Below are 22,218 nucleotides of genomic sequence, written 5' to 3' on the forward strand. Positions count from 1 at the left end.
CTTAGCTTTGATGTTCCAGCCCTTTAAATCAGGAAATCAAGATTTTCTCTTTGAAGAGGCAAGACATAGCCATAGAAGAGAAAATGCAACAGTGAAATACTGCACATGCATTAAGAAGAGTTTGGTTTCCAATCTTGCGGTTAGAAGACTGTCTAGTAAAAATTAGTTTTATTTTTAAGGACCTTAAGTGTGTGAATGGAGACTGGCAAACTTGGGTCACAGTTGTGTTTAGTCAGGTAATCACACTATTGAATGTGAATTCTTTGTAGATGTTCAAAGAACAGTTTAGGCTTTTGCATCCAAATGCAGCTTTAGTTTATAACAATATGCAAATCTGCAGAGGAGAGGGGTAATGTTTTTTCTTTAAAATTAATGTAGTTGCTCTTCATTTGTCTCCAACTGACCAAAAGTGCACTTAAGGTGCATATTTCACAATTCAGTTGTGCTTGGATTTGCTTCTTTAAAATGTCTTGAGCTTTCTAAAATGAATTATAGTCCTAGAATAACTTAGGTTGGGAGGCAGTCTCGGAGGTCTTTTGGTCTGCCCCTTCCATGAAAGTCCGGCCACCTTAGATCAAGCTGTTCAGGGCCATGTCCAGGCAAGGTTTGAATATCTCCAAGGACAGAGATCCCACAGCCTCCTTGGATTTTGCTTTCCTAATAGCTAATCAGAATTTTCTGTGTTGTAGCTTGTCTATTGCCTCTTGTCCTGTCACTCCGTACCTCTGACAAGAGTCAGGGTCTGTTTTGTCTGTACCCTCCCTGATTTAATACAGAATTACTGAGTGAAGGAGCTGGATATGAAAATTGCAAGGGTTGTAAATAGAGAACTGCAAATAGCAAATTGTACTCAAAAAAAAAAAAAAAAAAGTAGAGAAGCTGTCTTGTGCTTTATTTCTATAAACCAAAAAAACTCCCAAACCCTAGAATATGCAGATATAGAATATTCAGAAGATGATAATATAAAAATGGAAAAATGTACATTTTTTGCATTTGAATCAGCATATTTTTATTTTAATTTACTCCTTGACAGAGGACTACTTTTTATACTGTGGAAGTGTTTTTTAATGCGGTATTTTAGAAAAGGGCCAGTCTGGCACTAGCTACAGTTGCTAACAGCCTATAATGCTGGCTCTGTGTTTAGAAAATGATGGTAATTTATTACAAAGAGACTTTTATTCTAGTATTTTTAGCTCACAGCAGAGTGTTTAATGAATCTCTGCTTGAGCTCATTGAATTTAAGGTTTCCCCTCCCCCTGCACCATTTTAACCATTAAGATACTGCTATTCTAGTTGCATTTTTGAATGCTGCGCTTAGTCCACTAAATAGCTAACTTATTAATTCCACAAGGTGCTGTGCCCCAGTGTGAACAAGATCTAAAGACTCTCCATAGAAGCCACTAGAGATTAATCATAAATGCTGTATCATGATCAAAAAAGACAGTTGAGTGATTGAGAATGAATGGTAAGCTCAGGCTTACAGTTCAGAAACAACCAAAACTCAATATATCTCTGGGTCTCCCACGAAAAATGGCATGTTCAGTAAAAGTGTACAGACCTTTAAGCTTCACCTGTATCTACTGTGAAGCATGCAAACATTGTTTTCCTGTGCCCAAAGACTTAAAACTTCAGGTAGTGAATGAAGACAAATAGGTCAGATCCTGATGTTCAGCTGGACTTGATCTAACTTAAATCACTAAGTAACTAAAAGCATGTCAGATCTGCATTGCTCAGTATTAGTCCCTTTGTTATGACATGCTGTAACAACACATGGTTTGCTAGCTCTTCCCAGAAAATAGTGCCTCCAGACCCAGAGACTAGTTTTCAGATGTGACAGGAGAGAGGGTAATGATATATATGGCTGTTCCTTCCTGCTTGAAGGTAATAAGAAATGCGGCTTGCTTTCTGCTGTAGCAGTCTTTGCCTTTTGTGACTCAAGAGACTATTTAAGAAGAAGAAAGAAGGCTCGTAAGAAAATTGTGTTGCCCTTCCTAAATGAATTTAAAATCCTTTTTTCAGTTTAGATGTCATCTGTTTCCATTCCCTCAGTTAACTTGCACAGTACTGTGTAAGTTATCTTCCATGATTTTTCTCTTGGCTCCAAAGGAACCAGTTTTCAGAGTAAAAAGGTACTACTTGTTCATGTTTTTTTCCTATTCCAGCTTCCTATTTTGCAACTGAAGGATGCTAGTTAGTACCCATCCTAGTCTGTGTTAACTGCAGGCAGCTGTGCTCACTGAACAGCACCTCTACCAAATCCAGTAATGGCTTTCACAGACCATTCTCTATTTGCAAGTTGATTTACTCCCAAAAGCTGTTCACTTCTGTAATGCAAGACTATGCACAGATAGGGTTTTTCCTGCTTTGGTCTCTTTTTTCCAACCAAGAAGCAGAGATCTTGAGGTGAAAATTTTGTCTGCTGCTACAAGTTCTGTGATTTTAGAAGAATGTAGGACAAGGTTGAGATCCTGTAATTAACGCCTTATTCCTCATCAGTGGTGAAAAGAGCCTTGAAGGAGTTTTAGAGCAGTCTGTGTTTTTCAGAGCCTACTTCAATGAAGCCTAATTCAGCTGTGGCCTGAGATGCTGCTACAAAATTAATGGTCATGACAAAAAGCTAACTTGCACATATTTTGTTCAAGCAGTCAGTGGCTTAGTTGTCTGTTGGCCTTACAGTGCCAGGTTCAGTCTTTTAACTTACTTAATTGGCCTTTCCGAACTCTTTTAAAGAGCTTTAAGTAGTTCTAAAAATAAAAACATACCATGTGGACAGGTTTTTCAATACCGACAAGAGAAGACCCATTATGTATCTTAGTGCATCTTTCCTGACATCTCAAGAGGATTCCCTCTTGTAAATTCTTAAACTTTTTTTATCCAACTTTAAATGACTTTAAGCTTTCTCCAATTCGGGAGGGGCAGCGTTATCCTATGGCCTATTTAGACTCCTCTCCAGTGGAAGAACATTTGGGTTTTATTCACCGGCATCAGATTTCAGTCGGCCTAGTCTTTGGAACATCATTGGAACAATATGATGAATATTTGTTATCTCTGAGAACAAAATGAGTCTTCTCTTTGGGTCACACATATCAAGCAGATCATATATGTGTGAGAAGTAGCGTATACGTTGCACAGAATTTTTTTAGGGGCTCTGAATTTTGTATGTCTTTAAGTTCAAGTTACAGGTTTTTACTATTTGTGAGTGTGATGTGTGCAGGTCAAAGGTTCTGAGGCATATGAAAAAATGAAGTTCAAACATTCAAGGCATGCTTTTGAGGGCGAAGCAAGTTTTGCTACTAATGATAGCTCTAGATTTCTTATTCTTGAACCTTCCTTGGGTCAAATAACAAGTGGGTTTCCATCATTTATGCTGGCTCCAAAATAAAGTTGGCTGGATTTCTTTAATTGTGAAACAAAAAAAATGTATTACAGAGGAGCTGAACATTAGCAGTTAGACACTTTTTCTTGAAATAAGATTTTTCTAGTTAACTGTTTGCACTGCTGAAGTGTGTCACATGAGTCTGTTGGCTCCTTTTTTGGTTTCTGCTCAGTGATGCTCTTCAAGAAGGTTACTGGCCGCCTGTTCAGGTAACTTGTTAAAGGAGTGTCCTATAATTGTTTGTGTGTAATTACTCTTAATGAGATTTAGAAGCTGACTCTGTGATTGGGAGATTGATCTTTTTAGCTTTCCATGAAACTTATCCCCTGGGTGAACAGAGGGGAGGTTATGACAGACCTTTCTCATACTAATGGCAAAGATTAAGTTATTTTGTAATGTTTGTCGTGCCACCTGCTTGAAGTGAGTTGATTAGTTTTTTTGAACACCATAAGGTATGGTGGATGTTATTCAAATCTCTTTTTTACCCTGTGATGACATTTACTGGTCCTATGCTGTTTCCTAATAGGTGGTACTGTAGATTGCATAGCTGTTTTTCTTCTCAGTTGTTAGGTGTCAAGTCAAAGGACAACCATTGTCTACATTAGCAAAGAAATGTGAAGATGTGAAATGCAATGGCTAAGATTAATTTAGTTGTACATGGAGAAGACTGAAGTGAGGGGGAGAGGCTGCTGAGGAGATCAATATGCAAGTAGAAGTAGGTTAATCATTTGGGGAGAAGATTAAAACATCAGGGTTTTTTTGAAAGTAAGCAACTTGCACCTTAATATAGATGCAAATTTTTCCTGATTTTGCTAGTACATACTTGCAAGAACATTTTAAAACAAATCAAAACAAGAAATGCTTAAGCTGGTTGTGGAAATACTTGACTTTATAGAAATTATAAATCTATCCTTATGTTTATAGACAGAGGAGATGTTGCTAAAGAACCAAGTTTCCTTAAACACTCAAAGCTATATCATCTAGTATCACTGTCAGAATACCTTTGCTGTAGTGTCTTCAAAGGCACATACATGGTTTCAGGGAATTGCTCTTGTGGTGCTCCAAGGGAGCTGCCTTGCCAGGAAACAAAGAAGCCCCCAGATGGCCAGAGCAAGGTGAGAACTGTCTGTAAACACAAGCAATGTCCTGGGGCTCTGTTTATCAGGTGGGACCATCTCCACTTTGTGTTATGACTACCTGGCATGAGTGGGAGTTTCATGACCAAATTCTCATCTGCTAAGTTTGCTTTAAATTTTTCACTGTAGAAGTTTAAAGGAAAAACTTGCTGAACTATGATAATAAGCTGGCTTTATACTAAGGGACTTGGGAGCTGCCACTTTTTTAAAAAAAAAAAAAAAAAAAAAAAACACCTTTGGCCCACTCACAACAGTAAGTACCCTGACCATATGAGTTAATTTACTGCTACATATAGGCCAGCAATCTCAGAATACTTCACAGCATACTATATCCATTTATGCTCTTCCGCGCTGTTGTTGCTATTCCTGTGCGACAAATGGGGACAATTGTACCAGTATAAGGCATTTTGTGCACCTGCCAAATGGTGATTACGCTAAGACTTGAACCAGGTTAACTGTCTAGGAAGAATGTGCACAGCCTCCTGAGTAACAGAGATATATTGGTGTGACTCTCATGTAGACCAGCATACAGCCGCTCCACAGTAGCGTTGTGCAGTTGAGGTTTATTACTATGCGCTTTACCTCCAACAGTGGATCAGAATACCATTGTGATAATGTTATGCATGAGCTAAACAAAGACAGTCTTTGGTTAATTTACTATTTCAAGCAATATGAAGTACACAGAACCCAAACTTGAGAGCAAAAGAGAGGAATTTTAGAAAACAATGAGAAATGTAAGGAAAAAACATGCAGGCTTCAGTTTAGCATCCCAGCTGTGTTCTGCAGGCATCAGAGCAAGGCTGGAGGGCAGTAACATGTCTTTGTGGGTATTTGTGTGAAGCCCTCTCAAATACATGGGATAGCATGCAAGAAAGCATGGAAGGCCATACCACATTTTCAGATAGCATCACGAGCTGATTGCAAGTGGGAACAAACGTTTCCATGCTGAATTAGAAATGATTGGTAGGTTGAAAGAAGACGATGAGGGCCTAGCTTCTCTGTGATGGAGGAAAGGCTGGGGGAAGATAAAGATTGGGTCAGGAAGGGTGGTATTTGCATCAACTTCTGAATGAATGTAAGCAGGGTAAGATTGCTTTTGTCAAGCACTGTCACATCATTTTCTCTATCATTAAGACATGAGATGTGCGTAGATAAAATCGGTATGATATCTTTTCTGCTAATATCTAAGGCCTGGGTAAGGTTGGAGAAAATGACCCATGTATGCATAAGTTGACAAGACACAAGAAATGTCATGTGGACCAATGTGTTCATTTGAACAGAAGGCAGCATATTAATGATCAGTTCTGAAAGTGCCGAATTAAAAAGTTTAATAGCTTTTTGAGTTGGTGTGAAAACTTATATGGAAGAATCAGGGGACTGTTCTTGTTCCTGTTAAAGGAAAGCTTCAAGCAGGCTAGTATCAGCTTTATCCTTTATCAAGCGAGTGCTGTGTTGGGTGGGTTTCCTCTATGGGAAGGTCAGAGATGGGTTGGGTAGGTCGGAGATGTTTGGAAAAGTTACTAATGAGGAATCGATAAAAGAGCTGTGAAGAATTCTAGTGTGAATGGTTCCTTAAACCAAAAAGATAAAAATTGAGCTTCAAGAGACCATTCTCAGTAAGAAATCCAGAAGAATAGCTTGGGACATTTTTACAATTAAAAGAGCTTTTTGTCTTTTCTGCATTTGCCCTGTCTTTGTGGGATCACCAAGAAAAGACCCTGAACAGTTCCTGGCTAAACAATACTGAATTTTGTTGTTATTTTTTATCAGTTGGAATTCTCACTGGAAATGTAGTTCAAAGAGTTGTTTGCGTCACTTCAGTCCCTGGACTGTGCAATGTCTCTGTGCTTAATCAAACTTGCATGGTAGACTCAGTATCAAATTGTCATACAACTTCCTGCAATCTGCAAATCCAGAACTTTTTTGGAATGCTCTGAATCAGATACTTTCATGAAAAGTTCTACTTCTTTGGCTAATGGACTGGTTTTGTGGTTTTTTTCTTTAAATCTGATCCTTCTCTGGCTCTCTTGGTAATTGCACCAACATGCTGAAATAAGCTATATACCATTTATACTAAACAATTAGCATGAATGAAAACAAATGTGGATGTTTCATCAAGGCCATATTGGAATTTTCTAAATGCACTTGTATTTTTTTGTGTTATTGTTGTTCCAGGCAATTCGACCTGAATTATCATGTTTTTATACATAGTATTCTTAATGAATTCAGGAAGAGTCAAAATATGAGAAAATAGCAAGTACAAAATGCAGCTATTGTATCAGGTCAGGAAGACTAAAAAATAGGTGTGGAGATTTGTGTAGCAGATAATTTGAGTCTTCTCTGTTACATTTTGTTTTACCTTTGTTTTTACAGGAAATAATGAAAGAAGTGTGCCACAGCTCTTGATCAGAGACCTGAAATTTGAGAAGAAGTCATTAACTAAGCTCATGTTTTCTCCTGATCAAGAAAATCATCCATCAAAAGCACCAGTAAAATATGGTGAATTGATTGTATTGGGGTAAGTGACTTGCTTGGAACTGAGAAATGAAGGTATAAGAGGAAGGATGTGTCAGGGTGTGCTTAAAGCAATTGAACTGCAGGTTGCTGCAAGAGGCAGTCCTTCTACCTCTCCCTTGAACCCCCTCTTGTAACTAGTGAGTGCGCAAGCGGATGGTGAGTCGATCAGCTTTTTTTTGGTAGCTGATCTCCTGCCAGGAAGGGAGCTGGAATGCCTGGCCAAGGGAGGGCTGCCATTTTCAGTGGTAACCAGTGTTATGCATAATGCGATCCGTTGGAAAGCTGCACTTTCCCATGCAGACTTGTTTTGTGACAAAGTGAGCGTGGAGGTAGGGCTCTGAACTGTTGAGCACCTTTCGGTTTATTTTCAGCCCTTGTATTCTTCCCCGGTAAGCCTTTCATGACAAAGGCAGCCAATTTATGAGGGGCTTCCAAAGTGAGTTCAGGTTGGGCCTAGATAGATGGCTAATGTGATGATGTAGAAAGAGGATCCCTAGAACTTTAAAATGAAAGGAGTTTTATAAAAACATGGTAACTAATGCTAACACCAAAGTGCAAACAGAAAATTTTTATAAAGCATACTAGGTGGCTTGGCCTGGTTATGCTGGCATGCTCAAAATGAGGGTTTTCTGCTGAATTAAGTTAAAGTTTCAGAGGAAGCCCTCTGTATTTCTCACAGGCTTTTATTTCAATCAAAATTCTCTGAAATAATAGCTCTTTGGCTGGCTTGGTGAGTATTTAGGATCTTTCATTTATTGTGTGAACAAACAATTTAAAGATAAAGCTACAAGTAAATGTATTGGCTTACTTGTTTTCATCTTCAGGCCCCAAGTCTCTTCCATTTGTTCACAATAGCTTTGAGGTTGATCTGGGTAACATTCCCCATCCTACAAGCTTTGTGTGTATGCAGTAATTCTCTGGGCATGTTCCAATATTGTGTTTACCAGTTCTCAGATTTAAATAGGTGAATTAATTGGAAATCTAATTTTTCAATAGCATACTAATTAAGGAAGCTTTGTGCTTAGAATGGAAGTTCTTGCAGGTCTGTAGCTCATGAGAAGCTGCAGACTTGCAATGAAGTCTATGTGAAGATAGACTTCATTTTTTTTGTATCCTTTTTCATAGGTACAATGGGTCTCTCCCAAATGGAGATAGAGGAAGAAGAAAAAGTAGGTTCGCTTTATTTAAAAGACCCAAGGCAAACGGGGTGAAACCTAGCACTGTGCATATTGCCTGTACCCCTCAAGCAGCAAAGGTAAGCTTGACTTGTCTAGTTAAGTCTAGTTCTTCTAGTGCAGTCTAAAGAATTTAGTGGAATGAATACTGTTATGCTGAGATGAAATGGTGTGAAAAGCATCAAGTCCTCTGGCTGTGAAAAGAATGGTTGGTATTTATCCCAGGTTTTTGATACCTTTCAGGGTTAGAGGAAATTATTTGGCAAAACAAGTCTGATGCCCAGTCCTTGCTGTGTCCAGAAAGAAAAGATGTTTTTTCTAAAACATGAAAGTTCATGGCATAGGCTAGTCACGTAAAACACTTTCTATTTTATTTTTCTTCCAAACTCACTACAAATATGTATTTTAGACTTCCTGTTTTCACTCATTCGTGCTTTAGGGCTAGGTTTGTTCATGTGCAGCTGACTTTGGAATGGTCCCTCACCAAAGCTCTGCATGCCCATGCTACCGAAATGGGTGGGAGTTCCCCAGGGATGAGGATAGGTGGGTTTTGCATGCTTTTAAATGGCTCATAATCAAGTTTACAGTTTTCATTCATTTTTACAGTCTTGAGGGGAAATTTTATTTCATGTCAAAACTAAGAATGTTCTAAGCTGTTATCCAGAAGATAATTCTTGCTATATTGTGGTGATTCAGGCTCATGGAAACAGAGTGTTTCTACCGAAATACCCTCACTAAAATTGTTGGAATTTGAGAGTCCTTAGTGGTTGTTTAGAGCTCTTCAGCATGATTTGAGATCAGGTCCTTGAACAAATACCATGGTATTAAGTCTTTGACTCTCTAAATACCTTGGCATTTAGGAATATTGATTCTTAAATTAGGGAATGGCATAAAAAGCTCGTAGCTAATTGAAGTTAATGTGACAGAATTACATTTTTAGGAGATCTCTGAAAAGAAATTATTTTTGCTAATTCTTTAGGCCTCCAAGTGACAAGTACTATGTAGAAGCACTTTATAAAAGAGTATTTGCTCAGTTATTAGCAACTAATTGGGGTTTCACATAGGAAGTACAGCACAAATCTCCAGAATTAAAATCTAGCCTAACAAACTGCAATTTAAATTTGCTTTGCTATAACTTTTCCATCCTGTGCTTAGTTTCTGTTTTTCCCTGTTTTTCCAGCAGTGCTCATTATGTTTTGCCCACATAACACATTAATCATCGCTGACTTTTAGTATGAATTCAGATCCCTTCTCTAGAAGAGAGTCCATTAAGTTTTTGTCCTCACTTTACTGTTGCAGAATTTGGGGCCAACAAGGCCATGAAGGTTGTTGCATTCAGTTTCAGTCTTTGCACTCAGTTGTTTTGTTCATCTTTTGTGTCAAAGCAAACACTGCTTTAATGCTACGCATGACTAATATCTGTCTTGGTTACATGCATTTTGTTGCAGCATGTGGTAAAGAGACCAGTTTGGTCTGTTGCTGAATCAATCCTGCAGCTTTCTTTAATGGGCAGGACTGGTTTTTGTGAAGTTTTAACTACAGGTGTGTCACTAACGAGCATCTGACTTAATGCATTAATTGAGCATAGCAAGAGTCTACTTTGCTGCTGTATTCAATATAGTTATTGTTAATAGGTTCAATAATATCTGGATTTTCCACAGGCAATAAGTAACAAGGACCAACACAGCATATCTTACACTTTGTCTCGGGCCCAGACAGTAGTAGTTGAATATACACATGACAGCAACACAGATATGTTCCAGGTATGTGAACTATATATATAAATGTATTCTCTGTGCTATTTATGTCGACATCCTCTCAACAGGCTTTCTCCCTCAGACCTGAAGATTTGCATATGTCACTTTCTGCACTTTACTATTCAGAGATGTTTAATTCTGTTCATTCCCAAGGCCATCACATGAATAAAACTATGTATCTATGTATCTCCTTTAGGCTTCTCTGGTTAGAGGTGAAAGTTGTTTTTGTGACTAATGCACATGATTATGGTTCTGCCTTTGATTGCTACTGTGCAAGTCACTTAACCTGTCTCTATTCCCTTTTTGCAAAATGAAGAATAAAGTACGCAGTACCCTTAAATGCTGGAAGCCAAGTTACAAATGCTTATGAAGGAATTTGGAATCAGTGAGTAGGAGGTGGGGTAGAAATGCGAAGTGAAATTAGAAAATAGCTTTTATCACAGCTAATATGAAAAATAGGCACTGAATCTTTAAAATAAGTCTGAAGTGCTGGGAAGTGTTGAGAGAGGAGGCCCCGTTCTGATGTGCTGTCGGTTCAGGAGAACTTTGCTGCAGTTCCTGTATGTATGACAAGGAACCACAAACACGTTTGCAGCTGTGGTGTATGCTCATATCTTATTGTTTCCTGTTTTTCTCAGAAGGAAGGGTTTTGTCTTTCGGGTTTTCTTAAAGTGTGAATTGTTCATTCTGATACCTGGACTGATCTAGCATTGATTTTTGTTGTTGCTAATTTATGACAAGAAATTTTGCTGTCACAGCATTTAGTTGTGATGACATTGCAGGATCTAAGCTAGGAGGTGTTGGTGTGTGGAGAAGGAAGCTGCTGTGCAGTTGCGCATACCTACAACAGAGCAAAAGGGCTGTAACAAACTAACCACAGCATAAGCTACTGTTTGTGTTGTACATGTTCTTTCTCCAGGCATGCTGTGGCATGTATGCGGCTCAGAAATTGCCGATGGCAATCCATGTGTATTGATGGGTTATCCTGCCTAAGAAATAATAGCAAAATACATTCTGACAATGCAGTTTCAGTCTTACTGAAAGCTCTCCAGCCTTTATCAAAAAGCACTTGGGCTTAGGGTCTCCTCTATGAGTGGGCTTTAAACCTAGCTATGTGGACATTTAGGACAAGGATAAAACTTCCCATTATGCTTTGAAAGGAAAATGACAGTAAAAGCTGACTGGATGAGCAGTTGAACCCATGCAATTCTATTAAAATTGGTAGAGTTGTATGGGACTGCAAAACTCATCCTTCCATACAACCAGAAAAGAAGGCATAGCAGCACTGCAGCCTGCATCTTAGATGTTATATGGATGTTAGCTGGATGTTGTATTCCTGTTCTATGCATATTAATGTAAAACACTCTGCCACAAATATCTGGTACCTGGTCTTTCCTGGCAGATGAACTGCTTTCCAGCCCCACTGGAGCTGGAAAGTCAGCGGACATGATCTGGGCAGTCTTTTCCTTCATCTACGCCTCCACCTCGTATGGCATTGTTCAGAATATTCTGGGCTTGCAAAGTGACTGAACACCACTTTTCTTCTATCTAACTGCTGTTTTCTAGCTGTTTTGGCACTGCTACAGCCAATCCAGCTGACCTGAGTCTAACCTTTCTGATGAGAAGACTTTCAGTGAAAAATCCTCTTGAATTTGGCTTAATTACATCTTTTTATTTCTCCTTCCTTCAGTTGGCTGAACTTAGGCTTCACAATAACTTTGGTCAGATGGAGGTAGAATAACTCATCAATTCAGATTAGGCTTCAGAACCCCAAATTTAGACTGGGAGGGGAGAATGCTTCAAACTGGAATGTCATGATTTTTTCTTGGTCACTTAAATGGTTTGGGTTTGAGTGTTACTACACCCAAAGTCAAACTTCTAACACTGTGGTTTTTACTCCTTGCCAGATTGGTCGGTCAACGGAGAGTCCTATAGACTTTGTTGTGACAGATACAGTTCCTGGAAGTCAGAGTAATTCAGATACACAGTCTGTGCAGAGCACTATATCAAGGTTTGCTTGCAGAATCATATGTGAGCGGAACCCTCCTTTTACAGCAAGAATATATGCTGCAGGATTTGACTCCTCGAAAAACATCTTTCTTGGGGTAAGAGAACACTTTCTTCTCCCAGGTCAATGCAGGTTCAGTCTTCCAACTATTCTGTAACTCCAGACAAATTGAAATTTTCATTGATGTCATTTCTCTTAGGAGAAAGCTGCAAAGTGGAAGACATCAGATGGGCAGATGGATGGACTAACCACAAATGGAGTTCTTGTTATGCATCCCCGTAATGGATTTACTGAAGACTCCAAGCCAGGGGTGTGGAGAGAGATATCTGTGTGTGGGAATGTGTTCAGCCTCCGTGAAACCAGATCAGCTCAGCAGAGGGGTAAAATGGTAAGAATGGTAGCCAACATTTTATGCAGCATGTTTAAAATGGATACAGCCATAGTCTAGGTAGCTTGGACCTAGACAGAAGTGCTTCATTCTGTGCATATACTGCCTCTGCAGTTAGTTGCACTGACTGTGTGTGTGTGTGCGCGTGTGTGTGTGTGTCTCTTCATACTTGTTGCTCAGCCTGAATAACTGGCAGAATCTGGCTCTAAACTTGTACTTAACTGCAAATCTAGACTGCTCTCCTACATTGAGTGACTAGTCTAGTATGCTCTTCTGCAAGCTGTGCTGGTCCTGTGCTTAAAGAATGTTTTCCTGACTCTCCCTCTTAAGCTTATGCTTTTTCAGTTTTCCTATTTGTCCTATTATTATAAATAATTAAGAATTTATAATAAAGAACAATTACAGTTTTATTGGCACATGCCTCTCTACCTGGGAATCCATCTCCACCTTGGTGTTCTGAGTTTTCCCCTTATTTTTAAAGCAGGGCCTACATTCCTGGGAGGGGAGGTGATTGGTGTTGTATGACTTGGGATCTCTTAGCAAAAATAGATACAACACAAACATTTAAATAAGTGATGCATTTATTTAGGAATGCTGGTAGCTGCTTTTTTCCTTAGGGAGAGGAGGCTTAGGTGTGCATGTGTACAGATGTGTGTGAAGAAAACAGTTTAAAATACGATGGAGGACTAAACAAGACTGGCCCTGTGCCATTCTTCCTTGATGCAGTTCAGGTAGCATAGTTGGAAGCACTCTTGGGAAGGAGTTGAAAGGAGTAATAAAGGATGGATGGGAGTTTTTTGTGGCCTTAATTTTACGTGTGCCTTGAAATATTTTCTTTTTAAGAGGATGGATTTAAAAAAAAAAAACTTAAGGCGGGGAGGAGCTGACACTGGGTTTTATATGGGTATGTTGTATAGGGCACTCAGCATCAGTAGGTGCTTCGTACTTTTTGTCCAGACCCTCCAGGCGGGTGTTTACTATTAAAGTGTCTCATGTTACTCTTATAATATTAGGTGACATCTCACTATTTCTCTCCCTCCCTCTCTGTCCTTCAAAAGGTGGAGAATGAAACAAACCAACTCCAAGATGGCTCTTTAATTGACCTCTGTGGAGCAACCTTGCTGTGGCGCACTGCAGAAGGCCTTTCACGCACTCCTACTGTCAAACACCTGGAGGCACTAAGACAAGAAATAAATGCAGCAAGACCCCAGTGTCCTGTAGGATTTAACACCTTGGCGTTTCCCAGCATGAAGAGAAAAGATGTTGTAGATGAAAAGCAACCATGGGTGTATCTGAATTGCGGCCATGTCCACGGCTATCACAACTGGGGAAACAAAGAGGAGAGAGACGGCAAGGATCGAGAGTGTCCCATGTGCCGCTCTGTTGGCCCCTATGTGCCTCTGTGGCTTGGATGTGAAGCGGGATTTTATGTGGATGCAGGACCTCCAACTCATGCATTCAGCCCATGCGGACATGTGTGCTCAGAAAAGACAACTGCATACTGGTCCCAAATTCCTCTTCCTCATGGTACTCACACGTTTCACGCAGCCTGTCCGTTCTGTGCACATCAGCTGGCTGGTGAGCAAGGTTACATCAGACTCATTTTCCAAGGACCTCTTGACTAACACATGTGTTATCAAGGACTACAGTAAACTGATAAGCTAAGCGATTCTGATTTTTAAACTGTCTTTCGTATTCTCTGGGCTTTGCTGGTTTGCATTAAGATGAAGAAGTTTTGTTTTCTGTTACAACAGCTAAATCCCTCTCTATCAAGAAAAGTCTGGAAATGGAAGAAATGGGGGGTGAAGGGGGAGAACTCTTGCTTCTTTAGTTAATGACTATTTCTGAAGAGGTGAAGGAAGTGTTGTCGAGTGAAATTCAATGCCTTCAGTTTAATGGTTTTGAATTATATGCCCATGATGTTTGAAAGTTGTTTCATTCTTTTTGTATATGGAGGGTAAATAGTTCAAAGAACATTAGTTTACAGCTTGGATGCAAACATTGTAAAATATAACATGTATATTAACTCTTTTCTATTTATCTTTATTATTGAAAATATCTAGAACGTTTAGAGTAGCATGGTCATAGTGTGTTACATCCAACAATTGGATGTGTAGAGTAGTTCTGGATGGAGACATATGAGACAGAAATGGTAGAAAAATCTTTTTTAATCTAAAATGCTGAGTTCTTAGAATAGCTAAAATGCTTTTTAAACAAAGCTAATGCAAGTTATGATGGCATAAAGATGTGCTTTAACCTTGTGAAAGGTAGATAAGAAGGACGACTTAATGTCTTTTTGGTAGGACTGTACTTAAGATCTGGTTATGAGAAAATATTTACCAGACTCCTTGAATATGCAACTTAGTCTAGATTAAGGATTTTTTTCTCCCTTCATGCTAACACATGTCTTTATTTAACTTTAGTAACATTTATGAGGGGTTTTTCAATCTTAAACATTGGCAAACCTGAAAGACAAGGCTCATTTGTTCCTTGCTGTTTGGGGGGAGAGGAGGTGCATGCGCGGGTGCACGTGTGGGGAGCGGGGACCAGCTTGAGAAGCAGCCGGAAAGGGGACTTGTCTGTTGGATGTTCTGCATTTAGCCTGGCCCGTTGCGGCCTGGCAGGCTCGGGCACACGGGGGTCACTGGCGTTGTACGCTTGCCCGTCTGCCACGAGGAGCGGGGTGCAAATACTCTTTTAGGTGCCAGACAGAACCCAGTTGAAGCCTGGCACCTAATGGGTGTTTGCCTGTGTCCTGGCATCACCGTGTAACTTGGCACAAGCAGCAGTCTGTTAGGGAGGAGCGTGAGTTGGGACCCAGTCGGACTCGAAGCCCTTGGTGTGGGAAGCCTGCGTAAAGGCCGTCCACGCTGGGGGGGGCCTCTAGCAGGTAGCCTTGCTCAGCACCACAGAAACATCCCCCTTTCTCTACCCTTCCTTTCCCTTCTGTATCCACCAGAAAAGGCCAGTGCACTACATCCAGCTTTGCTGCTAAGCCACCATGCTTCATGGCAAATACACAACCTGATCTTTTTAGGATTGAGTTGAACATTTTTTTAGCCAGCTTCATACTTTTTTCCAAATATGTACTGTATAATTGACCGTAGCAAATTTCTGTACTTTATAGCATAGCTTTAATTTTCCTTTTCAAAGCTGTTCTAAACTTTCCTTGGTTTAAAGAGAGACCTGTGTTGCTTAGATGTCATGAATTATTTACTTTGACTGTCAATCGTTTCTCCATTTAAAAAAAAAAATTATATATATTGTTTGGTTCACTCAGGAAATGCATGTGTCAGGAAATCTGTATAAGTTCAGTTAGCTGTCATGTACAAGTAACTGCTGTTACTCCCTTTTCATAGAAATATAACTGATTTTGACATTTTCCAGATTATATGCATTAAGTAATGAAACTTATGCAGCAAGAAACCCCTGTATTGTAGTAGTTCTAATCATTTTATTCAGACTATATTATACTGTAGTTTAATTTTTATTTGCAAATTAATTTATTCAAACTACGTGAGTAAACACTTTTCAAAAATAGAAATCCTGGGATTGTCTGTTGCTTTGTTGCCATTGTTTCCGAGAGATGGGAAATCTGGCTGGAGATGACACTTCCGCTGTCACTTAAGGTGTCTGTTTTGCATGTGGATTAAGGTAACAAACAAGTAATTGTAAAGAGTTTGCATGTCACCCTGGTCACAGACTGGAATAGCTCCTTTCAGATATGGCCTGTTAATGTGTCTTAACCCTACACGAAGGCAAGATTCTTGTTCAGAAGAGATAGTTAACTGATTTCCTCCCTGGGAAAGTTACAAATAATGAAATGTAAGCCAAAACTTTAACCTAATGGCTCTTACAAAACTTAAAAAGAGCTCTTGATTTCATCTTCCACAAAGACAGAATGACGTTTCTTCTCTCTTCCTGATCTTCTTGACTATGGGGATATGAAAAATCAGAAAAGGAAATGATGAAAGCCACATAGCAGTATTTGTAATACGAAGATGAAATGTGGAAACAGATTGAGACCCATACTGGAGTAAGCACTGAAAGCAATGTACTTGCCCTGTAGAGGGGAAGGAGCAGAGGGGCTTGTGCCCAACACGTAAGTGTCTCCAAGCTTCTGCCCTGTTCAGATGATACTTTATGCTTTCATGATACTCCATCCTTCCCCCCACTCCCTACCCCACAAAGAAAGCCTCACTACAGAAGAAGGGGTAGTCTCAGCAGACCCAGCCGTTTCTCTGGGTAGTGTTATGTTAAGGTAACTTTCACAGAGCCCTCTACCACATGCTGTAGCTGCCTGTTGGATGCTTTTCTTGACCCAAGTTGGGCTTGTTAATCCTGTTTTTAAATGAGCAGAACATGGACATTGGAGAGCGTGAGCCACTGGAAATCCCACTATCAAAGGCAGGATAGCAGCTGTTCAGTAGATTGAGGAACACCTTCTGTAAAACATGCAAGCTAAAAGCAGTAGCTTTGACTGTGGTTTCCTATTCGAGTTCCCTGGCCTTCTGTTCTTCAATAAACAATTCAAACAGAGTCTCATGCTCTGTAAAATGTAAAATGGATGTCAAATGAAGAGTGAAATGATCCCTTTGACTTAAGCAGCTGACTAAAGCCTAAAGACCTTTGGTTCTGAACACAACAAATTGGGAGCTGGGGAAAGTGTGTTTGTTAGCAAGAGGTGGAGCCTGGCTGGCCTTAAGACGGTTACAATTCCACTTGTTTGGCCTAAATCAATTTCTTGTACCTGCAATAACCAGATGCAAGTGAGATCTGTGGCCTTAACCTGCTTTCAAAGGCTTGTTCAAATGGGAAGAGGCATTGATGGTGCAAGTGGCAAATGACGTGACTGTTTCCTGGGAGATCACGGTAGGTATGTGGAATTGCTGCAGAAATGCATGTGGAAGTGAGGCAAATATAGGCCGCTTTCTAGCCTTAAAGTTTAGTGAAGATCGGCAGAAATGCAGCATCCTTTAACCAGGCTACATAAGGTAGAGACAACTGAAAATCACCAAGTAGCTTTTTGTTATTAACTTGTGCATCATTGTCGTTCTGTGCAGTTCTGTGTGATGTTTTTATGCAGGTTATTTAATGAGCTAATTTGCTTTTCAGCTGTGGGAAATTGCATGGATTTAATATTGGTAAAAGGCAGCAGCTTGGCACAGCAGCTGGCTAATGAAGCCCTTTGGTTTCCAGAGCAGAAGCAGGGTGGCTGTTGGTGTGCCGACTCACAGCAGGTCGGGAGTGTTTCGATGGGGAGGGTGTTGGGGACTTTCTCTGGGAAGGCTGCGGGTAGCTCAGCATCTGCAGAGCGGTTCTTCCCTCCGCTGACTCAGCCATCGGTGTAAAGCAGTGCTGTGCGTGTGTGCTGTGGCTCCGAGATGTGTGAATCTTATTCCAGCCATGGAGGCTGGGGAAGAGAGTCTTTAAATCCCATCTGTGCTAGACTTGTTATACTTGCAGGAATGAGGCCTGTCTCCTGACAGGTTTAATGACATGATCTGTGTGAAGTAAGCCAGGCAGTCCTCCTGTGTTTGAGGGCGCTCCGCAAATCCCATAACAACCCTGCTATTGCTTATTTTGTCTCTTTTCTGAAGAGACACTTTCCAGGTCCAATGCTAGAAACATGTAGAGTTTTGTGATATAAAGCTACTGTGGTGACTGCAGTTACCTGCCTGCACACTGTCTTCCAGACTGGGTTAGGCCTGGCTGCTGCTGATTTAGAGCTGATTCCCATTCCTAGTCTTGGTAACAATTTTGGTGACAGTCTTGCCTTCCTTTTCTAGAAAAACACTAGCAAAGCTGGTCTGTTTTTAATTGTAGTTATAGGCTTTAACATAAAGGCTGTGATCTTCCTGGAAATGCAGCTTCTAAGGATTTTGCATGGGTGCAGGAGAGGAGATGCATGCACAACCGTGGATCCTGTGGAAAAGGTGTGGTAAAGGACCTGTGGGAGCTGTGATGGTTAACGCGACGTGTGGCAGGGGCCCGCCAGAGCCAGTGTGGCCTGCCGCACTGTGTCAGACTGACTTCACACTGGGTATCCTGTGGTAATGTACCTGTGCTGTGAGCTGGGGAGGGAGGAACACCTGGGCATGCTATTGCACAGGAAACAAGTGGGTGCTTCAGCTGTGCTGGGTATTGCTGGTTGCTTGTCTGGCCCTGTCCCCTTCCTTAAAGAAAAGGGGTGGCAGCTTCAGAGAGCTGTAGAAAGCGGTTGCATTCCCCCACGATACCTCTGTTAGAGCAACCTTCGGGGCCTGGGAAGTCTGCGGCATGCAGGATGGCTGCAGCGAAGCCCCGGGGCCAGGGCTGGGGCTGGGCATTAGCACATGGCTCTGGAATGGCATTAGTCATCGTCCGCAGTGCCTGAACCTTCACGTTCCTGCCTCGGTCCCTCCGGGAGCTGCTGCCCCTTCTCTGCCTCGGCCCCTCTTCAGCCCTGGCAGCCACAGTTCCTCCCACGGCCACGGCAAGCAGGCGATTTTGCAGAAGAAGCTGGTGGCCGGCCCCGTTTGTCTTGCCTGGCACTAGCTTGTGTGGGATTGCATTAGGCATCAGATGAGGCTGTGGCACCTGAGGATGAGCTCGGGGGCGGATGAGTAACTAGAGGAAAAGTGCCAGCTCTGGCAGTGAGGAGCTCCCTGCCCACTCCCTGGCTCCAGCCCTCCTCCAGGATCTCTGCGCATCGGGGCCGCTGTCGCGCACAGCAACAGGGCAACAGCAACAGGAGGAAACACGGGGCAAATACAGATGATGGAGGCAGCATGAGAGTGATCAGGTGGAAGGGAGTGCTGGGAAACCTCAGCTGGTGTTAAAAAGTGAAGTGAGAACTAGAACAGAAGTCAGTTGGGTCCAAGGAGAGCAGGGAAAGGGCCTTTACCACTCATCAGCTGGAAAAGCAGCTGGCACTTTGCTTACTGCAGTGCTTCTGCTCCAGAGTACCTGTGCCAGCCCTGTCCGCCACAGGGTACATGCTGCTGCTGTGGCACACTTTGCCATGCAGGTATAACACCGCCGCCTGGGGCAGTGACACCCAGTGTTGCGGGGCTGCGGTATTGCTGAATGGAAGGGAGATAGTGCCGGGGTCCTGGGGTGGGAAAGGGGGTTGTACCCTGAAAAGGCCCTGGGAGCAAACCTGGCACCTGAACTGCAGAGCTGGGAGAGCTGACACAGTTGTCCTCTGGGTCTTGCTGCATGTGTTAAGGTGGTCAAATCCAGAATAACCGCTCTTAAGTAGAGCAAGGTCCATCCAGCCCAGTGTTTGGTTTCCACCGGTGGATATAAGCGTGTGCCTGGGAGGAATAAGAACGGGGCACCACATGCGATGGTGCCCAGTTCTCACGCAGGCTGTGGCTTAGAGACTTTTTATTCTTGGGTTTTTCTTCCTTTAATCTACCTGCATGTCAGCTTCCAGTACCTGAAATACCTGCAGCAAGGAGCCCTGTGGCTGGACCATGCACCATGAGGTGCCTCTTGCTTGTTTTGAACCTGCCACCTGATGGCTTTGCTTATGCCCAATTTCTTGTATGGCAGAGGGCAGGGAGTTACCATCTTCCCTTAGCCTTTTATGTGTCCCTCATGATTTTGCCGCTAGCACCCCAGCTGTCCTTCCTTGTCCCACTGCCCCTGTCGTGGAGCTGGCAGGAGGGAATGGGCACCAGCCCCAAAGTCGTCCTCATCCATGGTCTGTTGCGTTTGCCCGATTCTGCCGGTGGTGGTGAGCTGAGCTGAGTGGAAACATCAGCCAATACTCACTTTTGCCATCCCTGCTAAGGGAGGGAGGGAAAGGCAGGGGTGCAGAGGGAAAGGCAGGGGTTGAGACACCTCACATCCTCCGTGTGGGTGCGAACAACCTCCTCGATCAAACAGAGAAGCGTTCCCCTGCTGGCACAGGCAGCTCCTGCATGATTTGGCAAAGCCTGCAATATTGCCATGTTTCTATTTTGAATGCTTTTGCTGATTTAGTGTCACCTCTGTAGAAACGAAACAGCTCTGGTGCAAGAGTAAATCATTAATCTGCTCCGATTTCCTTCCTCTGCCATGTCTACGTGTATAATAACCAGCTCTGTACAGAGATCGCTAGGGAGACCTGCTGCCTCTCAAATATGACTGCAATGGGGTCCTTCGGAGTTGTAACTTGAATTCACACCAGGATCATCCATTTTTTTTCTCAACCTAATGGAAAGGTCTCATAAAAAGACATTCCCCTTCAAAGTGCTTGCATGTGACTTTCTCCTAAGGAGTCCCCGTGTGTTGCATTAGCACGCGTGCTGTGGGGATGGTAGATGGGAAATGCTATTTCACATACTCAGGCAAGAGGCGAAAGCACAGAGCAGAGTTAAATCACTTGGGGAATAGCTTCCTCATGGGTATTCTTTACTAATAACACCCAAGATCATCTTGTCTGTGTGTCTTATTTATAGCTTGCTGTCTTTGTCCTTGCATTTTTCTCAGCTTCGGCCAAAAAAAATTAAGCCACTTTCACTTTTCTCTGCAGTTCTTTCAATTGCCAGTTTCTCAGTGGTGTTCACTGTGATTATGACTTTTAAGTGTTTCCATTGAAATATGTATTTTTTTTAATGCATAGAAACATGCCAGTTGGACTCAAGCTTAGCAAAACTTTTTTTTGTTTGTGTGTGTGCCGTTTATGCTTCAAGCCAGGTGGGGTTTCTCTTCAGTATCTCCTGGATAACGTGAGCTGGAAAAGAATAAGGTAAGATTGCTCTCCTGTGCTCCTGGGAAATGGCCACATGAAGGACCAGCCTTGTGGTACATCCAGCATTTCACCTCTGGGCCAAGGTGATCCGGCTCTTTCTCCTGATCTTGCTCAAAAGCCACCGAGTTTCGGCACCTCCCATGCCTCAGCCCTGTGACAACTTTAAAATAACTTCTTAATGTGACCACCTTATAAATGAATTTTACCTGTGCTATTCCACTGGGTTGGTTTAGGACCTGAATTGACATGAAGCCTTTAGTGCTTCCATTCTCTCTTCTCTTCAGAACAACATTTTTAGCTGATCCAAGAAGATTTAAAAAAAAAAAAAAAACACACACCAGTATTCTAAACTTGCTTAGATGCAAGGCTAAAAACTGCAATTTGCTGTCATGCGCTGTAGAAAAGGAATTAAGTCAACTCATCCTTTCCAAAAAAGCATGCTTTTTTTTCTGTAGTGTGGGAGGAGGAGAGAATTAGCTATTCAGTGGAACGAGGACAATTAAAAGCAAACGCAGCTTCCAGCAATGCCATCATCTGTTCTGCTAGCCCTGGGGAACGGGGAGAAAACTTGATTTTTAACTGGCTTCTTTCTGTCCTGCACTTCCCGACGGCACCGCGGCTGGCATGGGGCTTGGCGGGATGGAGAAGCAGCCGTGCCTGCTTCGGCAAGGGACGGCCCAGGTTTGCCTGAGCAAGCCGATTTCGCCAAAACCATGAAATTCCAGCTCGCGGGATGCAGGAGAAGTGGATTCAGGGCAGCTTTCTGGAGAGGGAGGGTTACCCATCCCTGAGACCTCAGCTCCGCCGTCACCCCGGGTGTTTTCACGGCGTTGCTCAGCACTTCTGCGCGCGTCACTCTTTATCACTTGGAAATCTCACCCCGCCTGGGAAGCAGGAGGTGTGCGAGCGCGTTGGGTGGCGATGAGTCAGGGCTCATGTCGCACTCCGCGGCGGCTGCCGAGCCAGCAGAGCAGCTGCCCGAGCAGCCGCGAGCGCCTCGGCAAAAGGCACCGAATAAGGACGGTGCTAGCCCTAAAACAAACAAGCAAACAAAACACCGCAGCCCCTGCGTCCTTAAAACACTGCTGCCAAATGCACAGTATTTATACAGTGGAGTGTTTTTCACGCTTTGGAGGCCT

At 42.2% G+C, this 22,218-nt stretch overlaps 1 protein-coding gene across 4 annotated transcripts in view; it reads left to right on the forward strand.

Annotated features, from left to right (window-relative positions):
- Positions 1-15,904, forward strand: part of PELI1 (pellino E3 ubiquitin protein ligase 1) — a 47,102-nt gene extending 31,198 nt beyond the window's left edge. For all 4 annotated transcript variants that reach the window (XM_026080733.1, XM_026080731.1, XM_026080732.1 and 1 more), the window contains 6 exons: positions 6,886-7,030; positions 8,155-8,284; positions 9,866-9,967; positions 11,869-12,066; positions 12,169-12,357; positions 13,416-15,904. In XM_026080733.1, coding sequence (XP_025936518.1) covers positions 6,960-7,030; positions 8,155-8,284; positions 9,866-9,967; positions 11,869-12,066; positions 12,169-12,357; positions 13,416-13,982 — 1,257 coding nt within the window. In that variant the 5' untranslated portion in view covers positions 6,886-6,959 and the 3' untranslated portion in view covers positions 13,983-15,904. The remainder of the gene's footprint in view (positions 1-6,885; positions 7,031-8,154; positions 8,285-9,865; positions 9,968-11,868; positions 12,067-12,168; positions 12,358-13,415) is intronic.
- Positions 15,905-22,218: the final 6,314 nt, after the last annotated feature.

Source organism: Apteryx rowi, unplaced genomic scaffold (assembly GCF_003343035.1).
Source record: "Apteryx rowi isolate R43461 unplaced genomic scaffold, aptRow1 scaffold_53, whole genome shotgun sequence".
Classification (NCBI taxonomy): domain Eukaryota; kingdom Metazoa; phylum Chordata; class Aves; order Apterygiformes; family Apterygidae; genus Apteryx; species Apteryx rowi.